The 24,692-nt window shown below is 40.6% G+C and overlaps 6 protein-coding genes across 6 annotated transcripts; 5 read left to right on the top strand and 1 right to left on the bottom strand.

The window, feature by feature from the left end:
• Nucleotides 1-203: 203 nt before the first annotated feature.
• On the top strand, nucleotides 204-5,997 carry DSM5745_05402 (cellular morphogenesis regulator DopA; the record flags this gene model as incomplete). The annotated part of the gene is made up of 5 exons (XM_026747418.1): nucleotides 204-294; nucleotides 352-2,872; nucleotides 2,932-3,161; nucleotides 3,218-4,686; nucleotides 4,735-5,997. 5 exons carry the CDS (start codon nucleotides 204-206, stop codon nucleotides 5,995-5,997), a joined length of 5,574 nt encoding a protein of 1,857 aa, XP_026603250.1.
• A 279-nt stretch (nucleotides 5,998-6,276) lies between these two features.
• Nucleotides 6,277-6,775, top strand: DSM5745_05403 (uncharacterized protein; the record flags this gene model as incomplete). The annotated part of the gene is made up of 3 exons (XM_026747419.1): nucleotides 6,277-6,440; nucleotides 6,511-6,616; nucleotides 6,692-6,775. 3 exons carry the CDS (start codon nucleotides 6,277-6,279, stop codon nucleotides 6,773-6,775), a joined length of 354 nt encoding a protein of 117 aa, XP_026603251.1.
• A 511-nt stretch (nucleotides 6,776-7,286) lies between these two features.
• DSM5745_05404 (putative HIT finger domain protein) lies at nucleotides 7,287-8,216 on the top strand (the record flags this gene model as incomplete). The annotated part of the gene is made up of 1 exon (XM_026747420.1): nucleotides 7,287-8,216. One exon carries the CDS (start codon nucleotides 7,287-7,289, stop codon nucleotides 8,214-8,216), a length of 930 nt encoding a protein of 309 aa, XP_026603252.1.
• A 123-nt stretch (nucleotides 8,217-8,339) lies between these two features.
• Nucleotides 8,340-10,427, bottom strand: DSM5745_05405 (putative glycerol:H+ symporter (Gup1); the record flags this gene model as incomplete). Its single annotated transcript, XM_026747421.1, has 3 exons — nucleotides 8,340-9,986; nucleotides 10,046-10,113; nucleotides 10,166-10,427. The coding sequence occupies 3 exons, from the start codon at nucleotides 10,425-10,427 to the stop codon at nucleotides 8,340-8,342; spliced, it is 1,977 nt and encodes a 658-aa protein (XP_026603253.1).
• A 2,635-nt stretch (nucleotides 10,428-13,062) lies between these two features.
• Nucleotides 13,063-13,378, top strand: DSM5745_05406 (acylphosphatase; the record flags this gene model as incomplete). Its single annotated transcript, XM_026747422.1, has 2 exons — nucleotides 13,063-13,122; nucleotides 13,202-13,378. The coding sequence occupies 2 exons, from the start codon at nucleotides 13,063-13,065 to the stop codon at nucleotides 13,376-13,378; spliced, it is 237 nt and encodes a 78-aa protein (XP_026603254.1).
• Nucleotides 13,379-14,393: 1,015 nt separating this feature from the next.
• Nucleotides 14,394-15,495, top strand: DSM5745_05407 (alternative oxidase; the record flags this gene model as incomplete). Its single annotated transcript, XM_026747423.1, has 3 exons — nucleotides 14,394-14,587; nucleotides 14,640-14,930; nucleotides 14,985-15,495. 3 exons carry the CDS (start codon nucleotides 14,394-14,396, stop codon nucleotides 15,493-15,495), a joined length of 996 nt encoding a protein of 331 aa, XP_026603255.1.
• Between the last annotated feature and the right edge of the window lie 9,197 nt (nucleotides 15,496-24,692).

A 24,692-nucleotide genomic window follows, 5' to 3' on the forward strand; every position in this document is an offset into this window, starting at 1 on the left:
CTCCGTCATGCTGGGGCGGAGAAGGCGGACAAACAAGCAACTTGCTCCGGCTGCCTGATTCGGCTGCGTGGCTTCACCTGCATTCAACTCGACCATGGTGTTTTCTCCGATGCAATATTTTTCTCAGTTTAACCTGCATGCATAAACTATGATGCAGCGCGCTTTACAGGTCTCTGCGTCTCCAATCAACCGACAACCGCACCATGAGCCTTGATCCGAGCTCGTTCCCAAGGTCCAATTCCCCCGCAAGCTCGGACAGCTCTCTGACGCGCTCCCGGCTACGGGGGAAAGAAGGTCTGAGATCCACATAGCAGCCCTGCGCTCTAGATACTTGGGGTCTAACATATATAGTTTCCTCAGGTTCTTTGAAAAAGGACAAGAACTATCGCCGATATGCGTCCAGCGTTGAACGTGCCCTGTCGCTCTTCGACAACACTCTCCAGGAATGGGCCGACTATATCTCGTTTCTCAGCAGGCTCCTCAAAGCCCTCCAGACACATCCTCCAGATCTACCTGTCGTTCCGCATAAGGTACTTGTCGCCAAGCGGTTATCCCAGTCTATGAACCCATCCCTACCCTCAGGAGTTCACCAGAAGGCGCTCGAAGTCTATACCTACATCTTTAATCTAATCAAGCCGGAAGGCCTCTCGCACGACCTACCTTTATACTACCCGGGCATTGCTCCGACCCTGACCTTCGCCTCCCTTACCGTGCGCCCGCTCTTCCTGTCTTTGGTGGAAACATACGTGTGCGATCTGGAACCATGGGCGATCCGGCCAGCTCTGAAGGCGATCATTCTGTCGTTACTGCCAGGACTTGAGGAGGAAACGAGTGATGACTTCGACCCTACACTGCGCTTGATCAATACTCTCCGTGAAATTGCCAGTCGAATGGACACGCAACGACCGGGGGCGGAAACAAATTCAAGCGGCCAATATTTCTGGCAATGCTTTTTCCTCGCCTCGATTACAAGCCCGAGCAGGCGGCTCGGTATACTGGCTTACTTGAACCGTTATCTCCCTAAACTGGGCATCACTGACCGGAGACCGAGTAGGCAAGAGGAAGCAGACGGCAGCACAATGTCCCGTGAGATGCTGGTGGCAGTGGACTCGGTCATTCTCCCCGAACCCGGGTTGCTTATTCGGTGCTTCGCAACAGGTCTTACCGATGAACAAGTATTGGTTCAGCGGAACTTTCTTGACTTGCTTGTCACGCATCTCCCCCTAAGTTCACCTATCTTGCAATCCCGAATAACTGAAGACGACCTTCAACGGCTTCTCGTAGCGGCAGCGGGTGTTGTTGCTCGCCGAGACATGAGTTTAAACAGGAGACTTTGGGCTTGGCTTCTGGGACCGGATCCTGTCGGTGACCGTGCTTCTTTTGAGGCACGCCCTTCAACATCTAGCGGATCATCGAAAACTCCCGCTGAAAGCCAGGAGCTTTCCCAAAGCCAATATTTCAGTCGGTTTGGATTGCAACCATTGGTGAAAGGCTTGCTCCAAATGCTTAAGCGGGATGCTAGCATGCCGTCGGAGAAGGCAAGGCCTTTTCGGATAACCCTTTCGCTCATGGACCGATGGGAGGTTGGCGGCCATGTTGTACCGGCGGTTTTTCTACCGTTCATTCGAAGCATTCAAGCTTACGAGCAGACGGCAGATAGGCCTCATTTTGACGAGGTATTTCGAAGCGCTACGTCTTTTTTTGATGGAGTGGAAAGTGGCATGATATTCTCAGAACTTCTCAACCTGATCGATTGGGACTCGAATAGCCTTGCTAGTGATAGTCCTCGAATACTGGACAACTTGAATCTAGCCCATTTTATCCTGAACCACTTCAATGTTCATGAGGAAGACATGGTCTTGAATCATGCCCCGTTGCTGATCTTGGCCGCCTTGATCAAAATGAGCGAGTTCTCTACTGCCTCGGTGGCCCATGATCAACTACGGACAGTGACGACGAATATGTTGAAGGTGATAACTTCTTTGACAGGACTACTCATCGATCGCGCCTTTCTCCGAAGACCAGAATCCAAGAATTCAATGAATGGACACTCGATGCTCGACCGTCCAGGGCCTGCGATCCTAGGAACTATACATCAGTTCTATGATCAAAGCAGAAACAGCCTCGACCCGCAGCCGCCTCCTTTTCCGCCTAGAGACCTAGCGGATCTGATCATCAAGAATGTTTACGAACAGGCCATATCCGCTGTTGAGGCACGGGATAACACTATATCCTTATCAGAAAGACTTCATCTTTTGATCGTGGTGCTGAAGAAGCTTCCGAGGTCGCGTATCTTGCGGGACAAGAGACTCTACCTAGCCATCAGCAACCGGATCCAGTCGACCACGGTCGAGCCATCAACGGCTTCATTCTCTCATATATCTTCCATGTCGTCCACAATAACAAGCCTATACTGCATTCACAAATTGGGCTACTATATTAGCTACGAGGAGGTCGCTGACTTGATCCCATCGCTTGTCAACCACTTGTGGCAATTCCTCTCACCATTGAGCCCGAAGTTCCATGTTGAGGCCGTTCGCTGCCTATGGAACCTGCACTCAGTCTCGTGGTCTGACCACTTAGTCGAATCAGCCATTACATCCTTATTGTTTACTTCACAAGCGCCTGGGTCATACCAACTATCTTCCGAGGAAGAGGCGGGAAGATACTTTACTCTTTGGAACCACAGTCATCATGGTACATATGAGTTACCTCCAAAGCATCTCCATGACTCTGCTCGATCGCAAACTTCTTATCATTCTTCAATGCTTGAACGGCCGCTTTTCACCGTTCTGGATCTGTTGTCTCAAGTGTCAACGCAACCCGCCCAGGTCGTTCAGGCGTGGCTTCAAGATCTTCCATCGGTAGCCAAGTGAGCTTTTGGACCCTATAAGACGTGCTATCATTACTGATTGATCAAACCTAATCTAGGGTGTTTCGTATCGTTATCTCAAAACTTGAGAGCGCCTTGCAGCGCGGAAACCAACTAGGGACCTTCGAGGGCAATACTGTTGTATCACCGGACGACTATGCTGAGTGCAACTACCTTTTAGAGACAATTCACAACGCTCTGGGAGCTCTTACTCATAATGGGTGGGTTGCGCTTCTTACACAAACTATGGCGCAAAATAGCAGGCGGCGAGATGCCTCTGCTTCAGAGGGTTAGTCGATCCAAAGGCATTGAGACGTAATATCTAACCTGTTATTTTGTATCTAGACAGTGCTGAAGCCCCTAGTCTCCACTCTATCATATTTCAAGCATCTTTGAAGGTTGTCAGCGGCTATAAATCCGATACTGCAACCGCGGACGCGGATGAGGTCAGATTGCAACAGATATCTCTGGTAGTCATGCGTCAACTCCTGCTAGGACCTGGTGTCGAAGAGCTAGTCGAATCCGGAATTGATTCGCTCCTTGTTGATCGACTTCTACTCACGCTAAACCAGGGCGGTGATGTTGCAATTCAAGCAGCGTTGATTGACACTCTTCTGGCGGTCCTAAAGACTCGCTTCAACCAAGCTTACTTCCCGCCGCCCCCTCCGAAACCTAAACACCAGAGAGGAGGTTCTCGTGAGAAACTGACCAGCCCGTCTCTTTTGTCCTTCACAAGCGACAAGCCAGAAAAATCACCCATGTTGCCGCCGTCGCCCGAGCCTCCTCAACGCCTGCTAGATTGTCTGCTTAAAGGTCTCAGCTCCCCGAACTCGAAAGCCATCATCGATAAATGGACCATGCTTCTCTGTGAAATTCTTCCAATCTATTCAGGGTCTATATTTCAGATTCTTCTGACTTTGGTGGATTGCTTGGGCAAAGAGATTAAACAGTCATACGCTAACCTCCAGTCCGCATTCAAACAAAACGAGGGCTGGCCTGAAGATCGCTCGGAGCAGATCACCATATCACTGCTCACTGGTTTTGAAACGTGTATTGCAGCTGCTCACGAGCGCCTTCTCATAGAGGAAGCAAACACCCCCGCAGTGAAAAGTCCAGATCAAACCCATGGCTTCTTTGGAAATATGGTATCTGGCGTTTTTGCGTCCGATTCCAGTCATCCGCGCTCTGCTGCAATGAACAATAGACTCACTGTCCTGCTATCATTCCAAGATGCCGTGCGTCTTTGTTTCTCTATCTGGTCGTGGGGTGCCGCGGAGCGAAGCAGCCCTTCTCAAGATGCAGAGTCGATAGCATCGTTTCGATATACGTCACTGCGAATGCGGAACAGGTCTCGTCGAATCCTAGAGCATCTGTTCACTGCCGAGGCACTGGAATGTCTGGAGACAATGGTAGATATGTGGATAAAGTCTGACGGCGACGCATCGCCTCTGATCTTCAATCTGCTTCACACTTTGGATGGCTCTCGCCCGAAGATTGCTATCCCCGCTATCTTCAATGCTATCTATACGCGAACAAACCCAGCTGCGCTTGATCCTAGCCGCAAGTCGACCATGACGACCACCTTGACAGAGTCTGAGTTGGCAGGGTTCTTGGTGACTTACGCTAAATCTCTTGACGACGATGTGCTCGATGAGATATGGCTAGATTGCACAACTTTCCTTCGGGATGTGTTAAACAATCCTTTCCCTCATAGGCAGATTCTCCCACGGCTAGTCGAATTCGCTGCCATTCTGGGTGCAAAGTTAGAGAACACGAACTTTGGCGAAGATCGCAGGATGAGAAAGGAACTGGGTGTAAGTTTCTAACCTATTGACACATGACTATAGACTAATAAACCTTAGGATGTGCTTTTACGCCTTCTGACCGCGATATTTACAACCAAACCTATGGGATTTCCGCAGGAGCAAGGACTTCTAGGTCGGGGCTCATTGGATTGCGACAATTCATCTGCATCGCGCATCGGACCGGATGACATGTTGAGTATCCTCGCTGCATCTATGCCCGCATTTTCAACAACATTGGGCGACATGGACCGAATCACCACCGCCGTATCGGGTATATCAACTAACGTTATCGGGCCACTTATGCGTGCTCGACTTTTCCCCAATAATCTCAATCACAGCTTTATGACTTTGCTGCAGCATGTTTCAAAGATTCCACAGGCGGCGAAGGTCTGGAAAAAGGATGTGGCTGAAGCCTTCAACGATCCCCGTTTCTTCGGGTCGCAGCTGGACCTTGTAAAAAGCGGCTGGATGGCCCTCCTGCGGCAATGGGTCTTGGTCGACAAAGACCGATTGTCAGAGATAATGACCCGCCTCACACCACCAGCTACAGCCGGCATAATGTTCGGCGTTGGGGCCTCTGCTGCTCGTCTGGATGCTGATCGTAAAGCTCAATTGAATCTCCGCCGGATAAGTCTGCTGGTACTGTCTGCAGCCGAGGACTATTTCATCGCAGAGATGCCGGCGCTGCTGCAAAAATTGGAGGATCTTCTTGGGGCTACCGCTTCGTCATCCCCATCATCCGCGACAAGAGCAGAAATCTTCATGGTTCTTCGAGCGCTCACCTTGAAGAGCACAGCGACTGTACTGAGCCCATTTTGGCCGTTGATAAACAGTGAGCTCCAAGAAGCTATCTCCGCAATCTCGGCAGGAAGCCAGCAAGAGCTATACAATTCGTACTCTTTGCTCCAGGCCTGCAAGCTTCTGGACACCTTGCTCGTTCTCGCGCCCGACGACTTCCAGCTTCTTGAATGGCTTTATGTAACTGATACTGTTGACGCCATATATCCCCCAGAGCAATTCGAACCCACAGCACTTGCAGATGAAGTATCTCACAATCTGGGCGTCCGATGGTCTACGTCGTCCGATCCAGCTCGGCAAGCGTCCAGCCTCCACCATGGCATACGGCATCCGGGACTAACGGCGGACTGGATACGCGACACAGCCAAGGACGAGATTGTGGATCGTGCTCTCCGACCATTCTTTGACCAACTTAGCATTCATGCGTTTGAAAGCACCTACAGCATCAGCAGCCCGAACTTGGAAGCGTGCCGTGATGATCTGCTGGCAGATTTGTTCAACGAGAGTACTATGGCTAACTAAGCATGCATTCATTATTGCTATCGGTATATGTATACTATCCACTAAATTCAAGATACTATGTATCCTTCTCTTGAGACTCATTTGTGTAGAACCTGGGAAGGGAGCTGGTGGTGTTGTATAGAAGGCCATCGTCTGATTGGTCGCTCCGCCCCAGCTCCTCCCGCTCAAAACGGGGACCAACAACGTCACTCTTCTCCAGCAGCCGAGCTCCAACGTCCACCATTTCTTGCGACTCACGTCTTCCTCAAATATAATCTCTCGTGAAGAAGGTACTGAACAATGTCTGTCAGCGCCCGGCGGGTAATCCCCGGACTACGGTCCATCATCACGGCGCCAGGAGTCGCGTCAACGCGGAGATGCTTCTCCAACACTCCCTTGATGAAGAATACCGCCTCTACGCCTCCTCTGCCAGCCAGGAAGCCCGTTGGAGCCTTTCGCGGAGGGTAATACATATCCTACTGACTGCTTACACTGTGCATCTATTTTCTTCTTCATACTAATACCGGCTGTCAGTTTGTTTGGCTTCCTTACCGGTTCCGTTGCTGCCGGTGCTGTCGTCTACTACTATATCCTCGGCGAATACAGGATATCGAACAACATGCTTACTGAAGATATCAACGTATGCCCCTATCTCCACATGCCATCTCGTTGCTTTTCTTTCACTCCAAGCACAATGCAGGGCTAACTGTCGCAGGCTCTACAATGCGCGACCCAGAAGCTCCAGACTTATATCTCGGAGCTGGAAGCACGGGTCGACCAATTGCACAAGAAGAAATGAGTGACTTTCGCCTCATATCCCTCATCGGTTGATTATTTGCACTGTATTTATCGTCCCATTCCTCTTTATTCGATGGAGTTGAGTCTTCTTCCTACATGCATTGCCTTTCATTGCTGTCGTGTCGAGTGCTTCTCTATTTCGTATAATCGCACTTACTCTGCTCCTGAGACCCGCTCACGGGAGTAACGGATCTTTGAACCCACTCAGCAAATGAGTCGTGTACAATAATATCAAATACCTGCTCATCTATTCGTCGAGCACACTGGAGTACACTTGTTTCATAAACCGATGGATAGCTTAGTAAGGCTGGTGTACAATGCACGTCAATCTGAGTACCTGCAAACTAAGCAAACACCCACCTCCATTTTATACCTACGTATTACCTATCGATAACAATTTGAGCCCTTCCATTTCCAATCCAAGCAGGAACCCCGATCAAATATCATGACCTCTCAATAGCCTCGCCCATACACTCTACCTCTCTCCCAATTACCTAGACGCGAAACCTACAATGTACCACGTCGAAGTCCTCCCCAACACATCCGGCAAGGGCTCCCACGCCACGCCAGGCTGGACCTACGTCCCCGATAAAGGCTTCGACCCAGCAAAAGCCGCCATCGCACCTACAACCGGCCGCAAGCGCGGGATCCGCGACCCATCGCGAACGGACGTGTCCTCTCGCCAGGCGAACGCGATCGTACGACACTTGGCAGAACTCGACCGAGAGAACCACAAGGATGCGGCCATTGCCATTCCCGCGAGGAAGGATTCCCAGCCTAGGGAGAGTGCGACGCGCGGGACAAGAACGAAAGTAACGTCGAACGTCCGCCGCATTCTACAGTCGCAGAAGACGTTCCGGAATTATCTTGATGATGAGGAGGCGGCGTTGGCACAGGCTGCGTCCGCGGGGACGTCGATGGCAGCGCAGCGGTTGCCTGCGGGTAGAGTCACGAAGCCTTCTTCATTATCGCGGCGGAGTGCAACGCCTGCTTCTGCGACGCCGAAACCAGATTCCCGTGCGAAAAAAGATATCCCTGTTCGATTATCCTCTCAGAAACCATCCGATACCACCGCATCCACATCCACATCCACATCCACATCCGCCGACGCCGACTCTCAGTCTCAGCCTCAACCTCGGCCCAAAGGAGAAGAGCACGACCCGAACGCTCTCATCAAATCCGAACACGACAATGATCCACTCCTGAAATCATACATCCCGCCCGCTCCCTCAGAACGCCTCATGCGCGCCCTCCTATCCGAACCTCCGCTATCATATAACGCGTCGCGCGCGGGCCCGCCTTTAACGGGGAAGGCTCCGCGGCGGTTCTGCTGTATATGCGGGTACTGGGGCAAGATCCGGTGTCGGAATTGTCATCAGCGGACTTGTGGGATTGAGTGTTATAAGACGCATGAGGATTCGAGGTGCGGGGCATTCTTCTAGAATGTTAAATAATGAATATACCCGACATTTAGCAGTTTAGCTAGCGACCAATTGATCTTAATCTGTATATTATATTATATGTATATCGAACAAAAACACCCACACCTTCACATAGGACAGAGATCAGCACTTCATGCGTATCCCTGCCCGTAATTCCTCCTCTCGAATCTCAAACATCACCTGCACACCAACAAACAGCGCACAGCAAGCCGAAACCAGATATACAAGCCCAGCGTAGCTCCCCAATAACTCCGATAGCAGGCCCTTGATGCCATCCAAGCCAAGTACAAATCCAACTAGATTCGCAATCATCATCATGAGCACATTGCCAACTGCTCCAATACCGCAGATAACACGATAAGCGTTCGGGCGAGAGCGCCATCGGCTGGGTGGGAAGAGCAGGGTGCCGATGGCCTCAGGCAGGACGAAGAGGGTGATGAGCCACCCCCACATCAGGAGGCGGAGGTTAATATCGTGCCAGAGGGCAATGAAGGTGAAGACGGCGAGGAAGTTGAAAATTTGGCGGGCTTTGGCATAGAGGGGCGACGATGCTGGCTTGGTACCGCTTGTTGATGCCGCTGGGGTTGTGGCTGAGCGGTTGCTACCGCCGCCCAAGGGAACGTAGAGATAGCGGACGACCCAGCGGTTGAGAGAGCGGTGCCAGCCGCGCCAGAACGCGAAGGCGGAGTAGTTGTTTGAGACGCAGCGAACCATGTTCTCGGGCGGATCGATGCCGTCGAGTAGGGCCCAGAGGCGAAAGAAGCGCCAAGGGATGAGGAGTTTGAGCCAGACGATGTGCAGGTTGAAGAAGGCGAGCATGCTAAGTTGGGCAGGGGTGTAAAGCGACCAATCCGGCGATGCGTTGATGATTGCTACTGCATAAATGAAGTGCAGGATCAGCTCCATTGAAAGCAGGGTTAGGAAGAAGCGAGTTCCGTAGAGGATTGTGCGGGTTTTCGTCAGCGATTGGGGTGCGTATCTCTGCTGGGATATGTAGTCGTTGAAGGTCACAATGGGTCCGGTCAGGTATAGAGGAGAATAGAGGATGTAGGCGAGGTAGTTCCGGCCGTTGAACGCAGATTGTTCGGCGGGAATTTTGACGCGGTCACGCTCCGAAAGCGATGTCGGATCGAGTTGTTTCTTCTTATGGTCGTCAGAAGGGGTTGTATTGCGCATGTTGACAAGACTTACTTCAATTGGGCTGCTACCAGGAGAGTCCAGACTCCAATAGTAGTCCATGTTGAAACTGATCAAGCGTAGGATAGTGATCTTGAACAGGACCTCCCATCGTGGCATTAGACCGCCATAACTGTCCAAGTGCTTCGCCCATTCCATAAGAGCTGACTTCTGACCCGGCCCATCGGCAGCCGCCGTCCAAAAACCGATAACACGCGCCAATGGATATCCGCCGCAAAACTCATTGGCAAACAGGGTCCCTATGCTGAAGCTCCAGGTAGCCACTGGAACATACTTCCGCGGAAGGCATTTCGCAATCTTGTAGTTCAAGTAGAGAATAATCAAGACCTTGATGGCCGATATTCCATGGAGAGCTATTATGAACACCAGAGCGAAGCAGTAGTCGAACCGTATACGTCGGGCAGCGCGAGCGTCTCCCGCGGCGGCGATGGATGTAGCATTGTTAGTAGCGGAAGCATTGGAGGCACGAGTAAAGTATTCATAAATGCGCCGAAGAGAAGGATGAGCGACTAGAAGAACGAGGAGGTAGGGGATGTTATCACGAAAGCCCGAATATTGCGCGTCGGAGTTGTCCTGCGCGAACAGACTGTGTCAGTCTAAGTCCGTATTTGTAACTATTAGGCAGAACTTACGACTTTTCGTCCAGGAATCCAACCTGGAGACAGAAGGTGAGAGTAGGTGGAGTAAGTGGGATGTGATTCTAAGGCCATGGTATCAGCTCGGTTCTTCACAACAAGTCCAGACAGGCTGACCTTGAGAGACATCAACCACGGTTTTGAACATCAACGGAACGGCCACGAGAAAAATCAAGTAGTAGACGTAGTATTCAAGAGTACCCCATCTAGAAGGAGATGCGCTGTTGGCGACGGCATTGGAGCGGGCATCCTTCGCAGAGCCGGATCGCGTGTCTTCGGCAGCGAGTTTGACCGGGACGTTGGCGGGAACGGTGAATCGCGTGTCCAAAGTATCGAGCGAGTAGAGCCGCCGGAACCAGGAGAGTAATGAAAGAATCATCTTAGCACCAGCATATCTTGGTCGGGGACAGCCAGGCGGGAGAGCTGATGGACAATGATTGCGGAGAGATTGAGAGATCAAAGAAATGAGGATCAGGGGCGAAGCCCGAAAGGCCCACTCAGCGTTTACACATTACAACAAACCACGATGTCCCATCAAAGGCACGCTTGATGACTTTGGAACGTTACTCTTCGATTCTACTTATTTATGGAGATCAGGACGTTTATTGACGCCTCTCTGGTAGTTATGACGCCATTTGTTGTCTTCATCCACCGCATCGCCTCTTTACCGACGCATTTACCACATTTTGTGGGGACTAAGATCATCTGCAGGTCAGAGCAAGAGATTGAAAATCACAAATGGCGACATGAGCCCTCTTCTTGTATTGACCAAGAATTAGTGACGCTATGGTATCGGTTGCCAGACTTATGGAAAAGACTTCATTGCCAACTTCAGGGTCACTGATGCTATGTCTTGCAGCAAGCCCTCGCTCCTTGTCAGTCTTGTGCGCTCTCACCCAGGCCACGGTCCTTTCAGAATGCTTGGCTCTGACCTCCTCCTGCCGGCGATCGGATAGACTGGAGACTATTCCCAGGAATCGGATTAGAGCTTACTGCCAAAGCCGAACCCCTCATCCTAATACAATCTCTCAGGCCTGATACAAACCTACCCCATCCCCCGCTCTTGCCAATGCCATCTCCAACTGACAGCCAGTCAAACTACAGGACAACACGGCGCTCTACTGATTTCTCGCGCCGCTGCTAGCACATTGGGTACCCGCAGGCGGCAGACTTGGGAATCGAAGATGCAATGGACTGCGGGAGACTATAGGTGGGTTTCGCATAAACGTGGACAAGAACCCTCCTTTACCATGAGATGATCAGCGCAAGGAATGCCGGAGCTCTTTGATATGCTTAAGACACTTTGACCCGCGCCAACGTTGAGGCAGACTAATTAGAATGAATGCCTGTTCTGACGACCAGCAAATTATTGATCGTTGCAATTGTTCGGAGGAGGGCCAAATAGGACGCTCACTGAAGCCGTCGATATCCATGGAACGCCGGATTCGTCAACCTTGGAAGCGCGAAAGGCTCGCTTTATTGGGAGCTATACATACATTCGATTATCTCGTAGTCGCCAATCATAGAAGCCAGGTACACATACCATCTGGTAGATAGCATAGGTACTCTTATAGATCTGGATAACATATTACCGGCCTCGCAATCAAAAAGCACTTCGGGCTTCTACATTGTCAACTCTTTCTTGTAGGGTCGCATGCAGCGCTGGCTCTGCTATATATGCGACCATCGCACCATTGCTTCTAGACTTCTACGTCTGCTCCATGGCTCTGAGTACTCGGTAGATGCAGGGTCTTCTGCTAAATATTCTTTGAAACCATCTGGCCTCGGCGCACCTATGAAGACTCAAGACTCATGATGGATAACTGGCAAACTGCGGCCATCATAGTGGCGGCTCCACTGTCACACAGCATGACTCCACTGACCCACCATGAAGCGCCAAGCAGCGGCCCGAGCAGCACTATACCAAAGAGCCGCACTCAATTTGTATAGATCGGTGATAGACTGACAGTTTGAGACTTGGGAGTCTGGTTGGATCGTTGGGGTTGAGCTTACTATAGGGAAGACGTACTGAGGAGCTGTGATACGGGAATGGGTTTGACTGAAGATATGGAGCAACACCCCCTCCACAATGGTTGTTTGAATACAGAAAGTAGGCGTACATGCCCCTACTGGTCAAGGGATTGGCTTTCGAAGGTCAAATAACTAATATTTCTTCGCCTTTTACAGAGAACAGGCATTTTTTCCTTCGAGAGAGCACTATTTCATTCTGTGAAAAGGGTATATTTGCAACTAAGCCGGCGTGGTGTAATGGGCTAACACACCTCTGACCATGTGCCGCCTACAGGGGAGATGCAGGTTCGAATCCGCCGCTGGCAGACTTCTCAGGTAATGCTGGAGTCTTTTTGCACACGCAACTCTCACTCCCTTTTGCTGCTTAGAAAAAGACCGCCAAAAATCTGCCTCTGATCGAACATAATTTTTGGGATGCTTTATTCGATAAAAGCAGGATATAGCGGTGATCTTGTCGTTAGCTAACGCAGGGGGCTTGATCAGAAGTCCAAGGACCGCAGTGGAAAGCAGATAATGGGCAAATTTTGATCATTCGGATACAAGAAGAAAAGAAAGAAGGGATCCAAGGTCGCAGCAGGGCTTATATGCAGTTCGCTTGCAACCCCGCAGTGGACCTTGACCTCATCCTTAGCCACACTAGACTATTTTCGGGACACAGGCCCGCTGACGGGACCATGATAACAACGCCCCTCTTACTACTCCTACCAACAACCAATATACCAAAAAATAATCATGACAGCTCAGAGGGTATATACACTCTTTAATCTCCGTGTCCCACGTCCAAACTATCGATGATCTCGCTAACTCTTTCCAGATTGCGTTTAAAGTCCATGGCACTGTTCAAGGTAGGTCTCATCCTCAGTCAATCTTCCTTACGTGACAATGCCTAATGATTACTTCTCAAGGTGTCGGCTTCCGGTAGGTACAGCCTCCGTAAATCTCAGCCGATTCTAATCATGTCATGCCATAATAGCGATTACACCATGAAGCGCGCTGCAGAGTACGGTCTGAACGGCTGGGTAAAGAACACAGATTGCGGGAGGGTATGCAATTATTTCCTAATCATGACCAACTGTCTCGCCATATTGCTTTTATAGTCAAAGTCACTAATCACATGCGAAGGTCGAAGGCGAAGCCCAAGGCCCCGAAGAGACCATCCAGAAGTTCCTCAAGGACATCAACAATGGCCCGCGACATGCGCATGTCGTCAAGCTAGAGCAGAAAACGCTTGATGCAAAAGAACATGAAGGACACTTTGGGCTCAGGAAGACATCTGCCACCGTGTTTGAGTCTCTTTGATAATTGATCATACTGTACAATCGGCCGAGCCGAACAACTACCTAGGTAGTTTACTCTGTAATTATGCATGTGTCTAAGTATAAACCCATCCGCCCCAGGCGCTTTCAATTCCCGGGATTCTGGTCCTCTAGCCAATCCCAAGAAATTGGTCAAGCATTAGCAATCCCTGCACCTTCTACAGCCTCAACAATCTTTCAACTGACGTCAAACGTCGATAGGCTACGCAAACGCCGTTAGCCAGATCCCGAGTTTTTCTCGGTCTCCCCTTTGAGTCATGGCTTAGTTGCGTCCCGGCTCTCTCCGTGGTCACATTGGCGCAAAAATACCGTATTTGGTTGACACAGCAAGTTTTTACGTCTCAGCAAACAGAGCACGCAGTGCAGCATTAAATCAATGGGAAAAGAGTGAGATCTGATTCCACTTCGGCTGAATACAAATACTTCCTATACATTGATATATCCGAAAACTAGAATATCAGTGCCTTCTGTCTCAATGGTGAATGCGGTATACACCTGGGTAACGCCCGGTAAGTCCCGATGCCTGAGATACAAGGCCGACTGCCAGGAACGAATCGGTCCCAATTGTCTGGCTCATACTCCGTAGACAGGAATTATCGAGGCCCCTTCCTTCGCAGCCACGCTGCAACAAGGGACGTCAGATCTGGATTCTTCCTTCGGTGAATGAAAATTTTCTGCTTGTCGGCCCGCATGTGACTCCTGTATGCGGGTACCCAGCCCTGAAGGTCCCGATTCTTGCCTTGTCTTGCCTGAAACTGTGTTTTTGGTGGATTTTTTTTATAGCGCCCTTGTATTTGGCTGGTAGATATAAATACAAGAGCGTGTTGCGGCCAAGTCAGCTCGTTCCTTCTAATCATCATAGACAACAAACACATTCATCAAACAGCCTTAAAGATTGACAACAACTTCACAGCAGTTCGGATCTTGATCTCAGTATCAGAATCATGAATTCGATATCAACCACGACACCAATCAGGGTCGCTGCCATGCAGATGACAATGCGAACCTATGCGAGGGGCATGGCAACCACTGGACTCCGGTACAGCAGTACGCTCCTCATCAACAGATCCTACCCCCAGCCGACTGGGAAACGGCTCATTTCCTCAACGCCGCAATCACATATCAAAGAATATTTTCCTCCACCTGATGCACCGAAGATCGTAAAGGTGACATCGGCATGGCATCATCCTGTGTAGGCCATGGACTGTCTTCTAAGAAAGGGTGGCAAGGCTGACTGAGAACAGTTACACCGAAGAAGAGATGCGCCAAGTCACCGTCGGCCATCGCGAGGCAAAGAATTGGTCCGACTGGGTAGCGCTGGGGAGTGTCCGTGTCCTGCGATGGGGTATGGACCTGGTCACAGGCTACAAGCATCCCGCCCCAGGCCAAGAACACATCAAGAAGTTCCAGATGACGGAAAAGGAATGGGTGAGAAGATTTGTCTTCTTGGAGAGTGTCGCTGGTGTACCCGGCATGGTTGGCGGTATGCTAAGACACTTGAGGAGCCTTAGACGGATGAAGCGAGATAACGGATGGTAAGTTGATTATTCTTTGCTTGCCTGCACATTTCGAATGCTCACTCTTTACAGGATCGAGACTCTGCTTGAAGAGGCATACAATGAACGAATGCACCTCCTTACATTCCTCAAAGTCGCGGAACCAGGTTGGTTCATGCGGTTGATGGTCCTCGGAGCGCAAGGGGTGTTTTTCAATGGCTTTTTCCTTTCCTACCTCGTCTCGCCACGAACCTGTCATCGTTTCGTCGGATATCTCGAAGAGGAGGCTGTACTCACTTACACTCGAGCCATTAAGGATCTCGAGAGCGGCAGGCTGCCGCACTGGGAGAAGCTAGAGGCCCCAGAAATTGCTATTAGGTACTGGAAAATGCCAGAGGGTCACCGGACCATGAAGGACCTGTTGTTGTACGTCCGAGCTGATGAGGCCAAACATCGCGAAGTCAACCACACGCTTGGAAACCTGAAACAGGCGGTCGACGTCAACCCTTTCGCAGTCGAATGGAAGGAACCAACCAAGCCGCATCCTAGCAAAGGTATCAAGCACTTGAAAACCACCGGCTGGGAACGAGAAGACGTTGTCTAAGGCTTGACTGTTGGCATTGTGGTTTTATGAACGGCGTCATCTGCGGGATCGGATGGACGGGTTTGCATACTTCCGGTACATGGTCGAAATGGCGCAAACTGGGTGGGACTTGAGCATAGCACGGCGGATATCTCCTCTCTTTGGTTTTTCTTCTTAATAAATAGACTGTTCTCGAATTCAGAACAAACCGTTTACTAGCATGACCTTGACTCCGGCGACGTGGATAGACCAAACAACACTAGACCCAATTGGGAGAACAATATCCGCGGCCCCGGATGATGGGTCTTTGCTGTCACTGACCTTCCTTGCCGTCATGTCATGATGTCTCAGAGTCCAAAATACCCGTTATAAAGCCAATCGTTCGTGTTTTAGCTAATGCAAGTCAACATGTTATCCTTTATATTTGTATCGTAACTACGACAGCCCGGTTTTATTTATTTTTTAATTAGTTGGTGAGCCCCACTAGCGCCGGGTATTATAGGTGTTAGTAGGCATTATTTCTACACCTTATAACTTTTTATTTACCCCGGCTACCATGCTTTAAAAACCATATTTCCTATATATAGCACTTGCTTGTAGTTTTAGTAATCCCTTTTATAATTTTTATAATTACCCTTTTTTTACTTTTATAACTATAAATATTTTTTTATATATTTATTATTTTAAAGGGCCTAGTTTATATAAGTTAAGGGCGCTGTAGGTAATATTTTTATATAAATTAGGCTTGTAAATTTACCTATTACTAAATAAACTTTAATTTAAAAAAGCTTTAATTCCTAGGTCCTAGCGTACCAGCCCTTATTTAAGTACCTTATTAACTTTTTTACTATTTTTATTATTTTTTTAAGCCTTTTATTAAGCTTTTTTTAAGCGCTTTTTTTAATTTTATTAAACTCCCTTTTTATTTTAAACTATAGCATAAGTAACTTTTTTTATGTACGCGCCTTTAGCTTATTAATTTTTTTTTATATATATTATTATACCACCCCTTATATACTATTATCTTGTTTTATTATATATTTTTTATATATTTAATTTAGTAGTTTAATGCTAATTTAAGCTAGGTTTATTATAGGTTATACTTTTAGGGCTTTAGGATTTATAAATATTATTAATATTATTATTATTAGTATTATTATAGGGTTTGGTAATATTATACTATTTATAATATATATTTTTAGCCACTTATTAATATATATATATATAAATAGGGCATGCTATAATAATATATATACTTATTATAAATACTTTAATTTTTATTTTTTACTTTTTATATTATGTAATAATTTTAGCTACTTTATTTTTATTTTATTTACTTAATAATTTTTAAGCTATTATTTTTTAACATGCCTTGGCCTTGGCTTTTTATTAATACTATATTTTATAATATTATACTTTTAATTTATTTTATTACACTTGTGTGTGGGTTAACCCTTTTTAAATATTTTTAGTATAAAATAATTAGATTTTTTTTTATACTTTTTTATTATCTGCCTTGTGTGTTTTATAAACAGCCTTAAGTATTTATAAGCATAGTAAGTAGTTAGTGCGTAAATAAAAGTTTAGGTTAGGGTAATTAGTATATTTATATATATTTTAAAATAAATTATTTAGGTTTATAAGATTTATATTATACTATTTAGTAGGTAAATTATCCAGGCTTTTATATTAGGCCATGCGGTCCATGTCTTTAGCTTTAGTAGGTTTTATAATAGGTAATAATAGTAGGTTATATGGGTATAAAAAGGTGGGTTATATAAGTATAAAATTAATAGTTTTTATATTACGTGTTTTATTTTTTTTAGTACTTTTTTATATTATTTACTATAATTAGCTGCTCCTGGTCTTTTACTTTATTTAGTATAATTTTATTATTTATTTTATTTTTGGGTATAGCTTTATTCCCTATTTATAATGCTTTTTACCTTATAAATTTAGTTATTTTACCATGCCTTCCTACGCTTTGTTTAGTGTTCTATTTTTATTTATTTTTTTTTATACTTTTAATTACTAGTATTATAGGCTATTTTCCTGCTTTTTTATTTTTTTGCAAGACTTGTAAATTACTAACCCTTAAAAAGGGCTAAATATACTATAGTAATAGCTATAACCCTAGGAGCTATAAATATTTTATTTATATAACTAATTTTACTCTTGTATACTCCTGTTTAGTATATTTAATTTATTATTAATAGTTTTTATTAGCTTTTTTTAGCCCTAGATACTATTTTAGGTATAGCTATTACCCTTTTAATTTACTAGCCTATGCCTCCTGCGTTTGCTTTATTCCTGTCTTTTTTTATATTACTACTAATTTTAGTATTAAGCCCCCTAGCGCCAGGTCCTTCGGGCGTAGCTATTTTTAAGCTAACCTAGTTTATATTAGTATTTATATTATATAATAATCTTTTTTTTGTTCCCCGTGATTAGCTATGCCTAGCTAATTAACTAGGTATTATAAAGCGTTCTTATTAGGCCTAGTATAATTATTAAATAACTAATAGCCGCTATGCCTGTTATAAGCTATGCTAAAAATATAACTAGCTTTAGATAGCTACTACCTAAAAGTGTTTTGCTTATAAAAAGGTCCTAAATCTAGCTAATTTACTAAATAAATATATTTTTTATTAAAAGCTTTTACTAAATATATTAGCGCGGGCTTTAAAAAATATTCTAGCTATGGTTACTAGTTTTTTTAAGTATAATACTTAAATATTATTAATTTTAGGTTATATAAAGGTTGCTTGCCCAAGCTATTATTTTTTATTTATAAAAAAAAAGATTGCATGGCGTTTAGGTGCTTTTTTTAATTATATTAATAAGTATTATAATTTTTAAAAATACTACATGGCTAGTGGTATAAACCTTTAAAATAATTTTAATCCCTACCCGGAGCCTAGCCTTAACTCCCTAATTTAGTAAATTTTTAGTAAAAACTCCCCAGAGTATAATAGGTTTATATATAATATTTAGTTAGTTAATAGCTCCCTTGCCTATACTAGTTTATTTATAAAATACCATGCTTGTACTAGTTTTAATAATATTAATTATATATTTTAAATATAAGAATTTATTTATTATTATATAGGCCCCTTGGGTAATTTATAAGAAAGTAATAATATTATATTTATATAAATATACTAGCTTAATCCTGTTAAGGCCCTTAAACACTATTTAGGGCATAATATATTTTTAAATAAGGTTAAAAAGGCCCTAAAGTGGATTAGTTAGTTTATTCACGCGTGTAACCCATGGTATAATATTTTTTTTTAAACTAAGTTTATTTTTAAGTAAAATATAAACCTTGGCTTCCTGCGGTTAACACCCTAAATATAATTTATAGTTAATAATAAGCTAGGCAAGCGCTATAACCTCCCTTTTTAATTAAAAATATTTAAAATAGGTATTTTTATGCCTAATATTCTTATAATCTTTTTCTTAAAGCATTAGCTTAACCCTGCTATTACTAATAATACTTATTTAATAAAAGCTAAATAAGATCTTATTTTTTTTTTTTAAAAGTTATTAAACCTGTTTAATAATCCCTTATTAGCTAAGTTACACCCTAAAATAAACTCTTATAATATTAATGTTTTTATTATTAAAAATAAGAATAATCCAGCACCTTGGCAGTTTCTTACTATAATTAATTTTAACTACCCACTTTATTTACCACTTTACTATGTTTTTTTTTACGCTAAGGGTGGGATAGGCTACTCCCATAAATAAAAAATCTATACTTTAATATAAACTAAATAAAAATAAAGTAAGGACTGGAACTAGGTAATAATAGCTATATTTTATTAATTTTATGTTTTTACCTGTAAAAAAAATTTTAATATCTTGTACCAGGGTGGCATGCTTTTTTAATAATTTTTAATAAATATTTAGCTATATATAAAAAATTTGTGTTTATTTAGTATTTATTATAATTAAAAAACCTATTATTTTACTAATTATAATAATACTTCTCGGGCCTTAAATAAAGGTTATAATCTAGTATAAATTAATAAGCGTATATTTTTAGGCTTTAATTATAAAAATAGTAACTAGTATATATATAAATTTTACTATAATTTTATGGCCCTGGTGCTGTGGTATAGTACCCTAACTTTATTTATTACTTTTATAGCTAATCCAGGGTGGGAGGAGGTTATTAAAAAGCTTATTTAAAATAATAATAGTAACTTAATATAATACTAGCAGGACTGGCTAAATCTAGTATATTATATATTTTATATAAAAAATAAAATAATACTTTAGGAATTTAAAAACAGCGCCTTTAGTAAGTATATTATTTATTACTTTATTATTAAGTTTTAAAAGTAGGATTTACCTTATTTTTATACCTTTTACTAGCTTAAGTAAAGGTTTACCACACAGGAGAATATTAATAACCTTATTTTAGCTAAAATTCCTAACTTAAATACTATTTTTAAAGGGGATTTTAATCCCAAGGCCCTGTTTAATATTATTAAGGGTAATATAATTTATAGGCCATGTGGGAAGCTTAAGCTAAATATACCATGCTATTTTAATAATAATAAAAAGCCCTGGAAATATAGCAAAGGCTTTTTTAAGCTATTTTATTTTAAGATAATTTTTTATAAAGGCTGTTACCCTAAATACTAATAATATAATAATAGTGTCTATGTTAATGTTCCTAACCTAAATAATAAAAAAAAATAATTTAAATAGGTAATAAATAGGTGGTGCCTTATTTTTCTTACCTTTTTTATTACTACCATGCGCATATTAATATAAAAGTTATTTAAAATATTTTAACTATTAAGTATATTTACAAGTATATTTACAAGGGATCCCTAAAGGCACGTATCTAGTTTAATATTATTAATAAAGTTACTTATTATATTAATAGTTAATTTATTAGTGCCTTGGAGGCTGTATAGCATTTAATAAAGTATTTTATTTACTTTTACTATTTATTAATTAAGCAGCTTAAAATTTATAATAAAGATTATAATGGTTTTGTTTTTAGAAAAGACTAGGTAAAAAAGTAGATTAGAAAAAAAAATAAGATATTAAAAATTACTAAACTAAAGGCTTTTTTTAAATATAATTAAGCAAATCTTAATAAAAAACCATGCCTATATTATAAAATGCCAGAAATATATATTTAAAATTTAAAGTATATATTAGTGCCTATTTTTACAGGCTTTATTAACCCTTTTATTTTACTTTTAGGGCCCGAGTATAAAAGCCATGTTAATAAAAGTTTTAAATTAATTAAATACCATATTTTAGTTTTTTTTATAAAAATAAATACTATTTTTAAATACTTTTTATAATTATTTATAGCCTAACAAGTTTCCGGGATCTCCGCACGGTTAATAGTTATATATTTAATACTTATAAAAAGGCATGTATTACCCGTGGTATTATATTAAAAAAAAATAAGTAAAACTTATATTTTAAAAATACCTATATATTATAAATAGGCAAGGTGCTTTAATAAATATTTATTTTAGCTATGGTTTTTAATAGGCTAAAAAATACCTTTACTATTTAGGCTAAGTATAGTTCCTAAATTTATAAGGATTTACTAAGGTAGGTTAAGTAATTAACTTTAGACTACCCCTAAGACTAAACCCCTAATTAAGTGGCGCGTGACTATAGTTTATTTATTATTTAGTAATTACTTAATAATAAAAATAAGACCTTAGTTAATTTTTAATTACCTAATTTAATTAATACCTAGGGTGCTTGGCCCTAAAATTTTTTTATTACTATTAAACGCGTGTATAATTAGTTACTACTAGCCTAAAATATAAAGTATAAAAAGGCATAGCTAAATATAAACTAGTAATTAATATATAAATAAATCCTATATATTATTTAAAGCTAGTTTAGTAATTTTTATTTTTTTTTAAATAGTCCAGGCGGGACAAGAAAGACCTTTATATACTAAATATTATATAATTAACTATGTTTTAAGGGTTGGATTATGCTTTACATGGCCTTAACTAGTATTACTACCTAACTTTTTTTTAGTGGGCAAACTATATATAAATACCTAAAAATCCTGGTTTTACTTAGCCTAGTAAAAACTATTAATATTAATACTAAAACCTATTTAATCAAGCTTCTTTAGTATACGGATTTAATTATTTAGGATAAAATATTAATAATATTTTATAAAATATTTAACGCGGTAAAGAATACCCTTTAAAATATTTATTAAAATACTTGGCTATTTAAAGAAATCCCGGTGGTGTTTAGGGGTAATTTTTAGTAAATTTTACTAGTGGTTTTTATAAAAAAAATAAAGAAAATTATAAAGGCTATAATATATAATATTAATATTTAGTTAAATATTAAAGTACTCTGTTTTTAATAAAATATACGCCTTTAATATATAACTTTAAAAAATATTTAGTTTAAAAGCTAGCTATAAATTTTATGCAGGGATTTTATATTAAAGAGCTAGATTTAGCTCCCTACCTTTATTAATATAAAATTTAACTTATTAAGTTTAGTAAAACAGGTTTATTTATAATTAGCTACTGCTTATAAAAACCTAAAATATTTTTAAGGCCGCGCTATTTTAATAGCGCTAAATACTACTATTTAAGATTTAAATAATATTTTACTTAATTAAATCCCACGTAATAATCTGGTTTTTTACGCGGAAAATAAATATAATATTACTACCTTAAACTATAAGTTTATTATAATAAAAATTATGCAAAATTTAACCTTAGCCACCCTGCCCTTATTTATGCTATATTTAAAAATTAAAGCTTTTTTAATGCTACTTAATAACCTAGCCTTAAAAAATAGCTTATATAATAAGACTTAAATAATTTTACTCCGCGCCTTTAGCTAATATTTTAAAGTCTAGTTAAATAATAGGTAGTTTAATAATAAAAAGTGCCTTATTTATTAGGTTAAACTGCCTAGTAGGAAAAATAATTTTTTTTATAAGATTTACTACCTTTAATTTCCTGTTTATTTTATATTTATTATAATAATTAATAAGTTACAGGGCTAATTATTAGACTATATTAGGGTAAATCTCTAGAATTTAGTATTTTTTTATAGCTAGCTATATATTGCGCTTTCCTAGGTAACTAATATTAGGTAACTTTTAATACTTTTTAACTTTAAAAATAAAAACTAATTAACCAAGAATATTATTTATAATAAGGTGCTAAATTATATAAATCTAGCTAGGAACCCCAAGTAGTTTTAGTTCCTGCTTTTTTATATTTACTTTTTATTTTTATTTTATCTTATTATGCTTACACTAACTTTTTTTATTATATTTTAATTTTAATTTTATATTACTATTTTTACCCTTAGTATTATTTTTTACTCTTTTCCTAGTGTAACCAAACGTGGCCTTTTAATTTATATTATTAGTAATATTATTTGCAAAGATAATATTCCTAGTCTTAAGCGTGATAAGAAAATGCGCATGGTTATTAAGTAGTTTAACAAGCTTAACCTTATATATATTAATAGCTGGTTTACCTAGTTTAATAGTATTTTTTTAATTATTCCGGGCCCCAACGGTCCAACCCTTGCTATAAATATAAATAATTTTTATATATAAAATAGTGATTTTTTTTTAAAAATTTATTTTAACTTTTTAATTAGCATTACTAACCCTGTTATAACTCTTGCAGGTATAGTTAATATAATTTACTAGGTTAATATTAATATTTACTAGGTTTTTAATATTTATATCTAAAATTATTACAGGAGGAAGAAACCCTAGTTTATAAAGTTTAATATTTATTATATCCTGCGCCTAAGTTTATATTAGTAATATATTATTATTTTTACTATAGGCTATTAGTGCATGATAACTAGTATTATTATTAAATAAATAGCACTTATTAGTAAAAGGTTTATTTATATTTTAGTAATTATTATTAGCTATTTTTCTAGTGATTTACAGGCTAGGTTTTAGGTTATACTTATTATTACTAACGCGAAGACCTTCTTACCTATTACTACTTTTTAGTATATATATTATACTTTATATTTACCTTTACTAATATATTTTTATTTTTAGTGCTAAATAATTTTAAAAAAGTACTATACCAGGCATGTTACTTAGTAAATTTTTTAAAATTAATATTAATGCTAATACCATTACTTTTTAAAATTTTGGTAGCTTTTTATATACTAGTCCCTTTTTATATACTATATTTTATATTAATTACTCCTGTTTTAGCCCGCGTGTTAAGTAAGAAATTAAGGGTTTTATTAATAAAAGTATAAAGGTAAAAAAAGCAAGTAACTATAAGCTTTTTTAATCCCTAGTACTACCGCGCTTCTTAGCAAAATATAAAAAAACCTTAAAAAATAAAAATAAAAAGTTAAAAAAATAAAAGTATAAAAACTTAAGGGCTTGCAAGCTTAAGCGTAAAAAAAATAAAAAATAGTTTAGTTTTTATACTTTTTTATCTCCTCCTGGTCTTAATAATAATAATAACTTTATATTTATTAGTTAATATTAGGGGCGCCTGCTTTATATATAATTATTTTTTTTAGGTACTACTAACTTTTTTATAAAAATTACCTTTTTAAAAACTTTTAGGGCTGCAGGAAGGGGTGCTAAAAAAAAGTAATTATATACTTAGTTAAGTAGTTATGCTTTATTATTAATATTATATTTATAGTTTTTTTATAGTGCAGGGTTAGTAATTAAGCACTATTTTAAGGTTTAAAATTAGTAATTACTTACTACTTTTATGCTTAGTTTAATACCAAGCCCTTTTTTTTTTTTTAGTAAATTTAGTTATTTTAATAACTAGTGCCTTAATATATGTTAGGTGCCTGCCTTTTTTTTATTAAATATATTTTTAGTATGTTTTATAATAAGCCATGTTTATTTACTAGGTTTACCCCTTAAGTTTACCCCTATTTTACCTTTAGTTTACCCTTGTTTTAATACTAGTTTACTTATTAAGTTTGCCTACTAAGCCCTAAGCCCTTAGTTATACTAGTAACTTTAATTATCCGCCCCTTTTTAAGCCCTTAGGTATACTAGTAACTTAATAAGGGGCCTGCTAACTAAAAAAATTAAAAACACTTGCAGTAACGCAAAGTATAGTAAAAAAATTAAATATTTAGATCTAGGTTTATTAGCTTTTTTTAGTTTATTAATAGTTCTTAGTTTATTAAAGTCCTTGGGTTTATAGTTTATGTCTAGCACTAAAAAAAAA

The sequence above is a fragment of the Aspergillus mulundensis genome (assembly GCF_003369625.1).
Source record: "Aspergillus mulundensis strain DSM 5745 chromosome Unknown scaffold_5, whole genome shotgun sequence".
Taxonomy (NCBI): domain Eukaryota; kingdom Fungi; phylum Ascomycota; class Eurotiomycetes; order Eurotiales; family Aspergillaceae; genus Aspergillus; species Aspergillus mulundensis.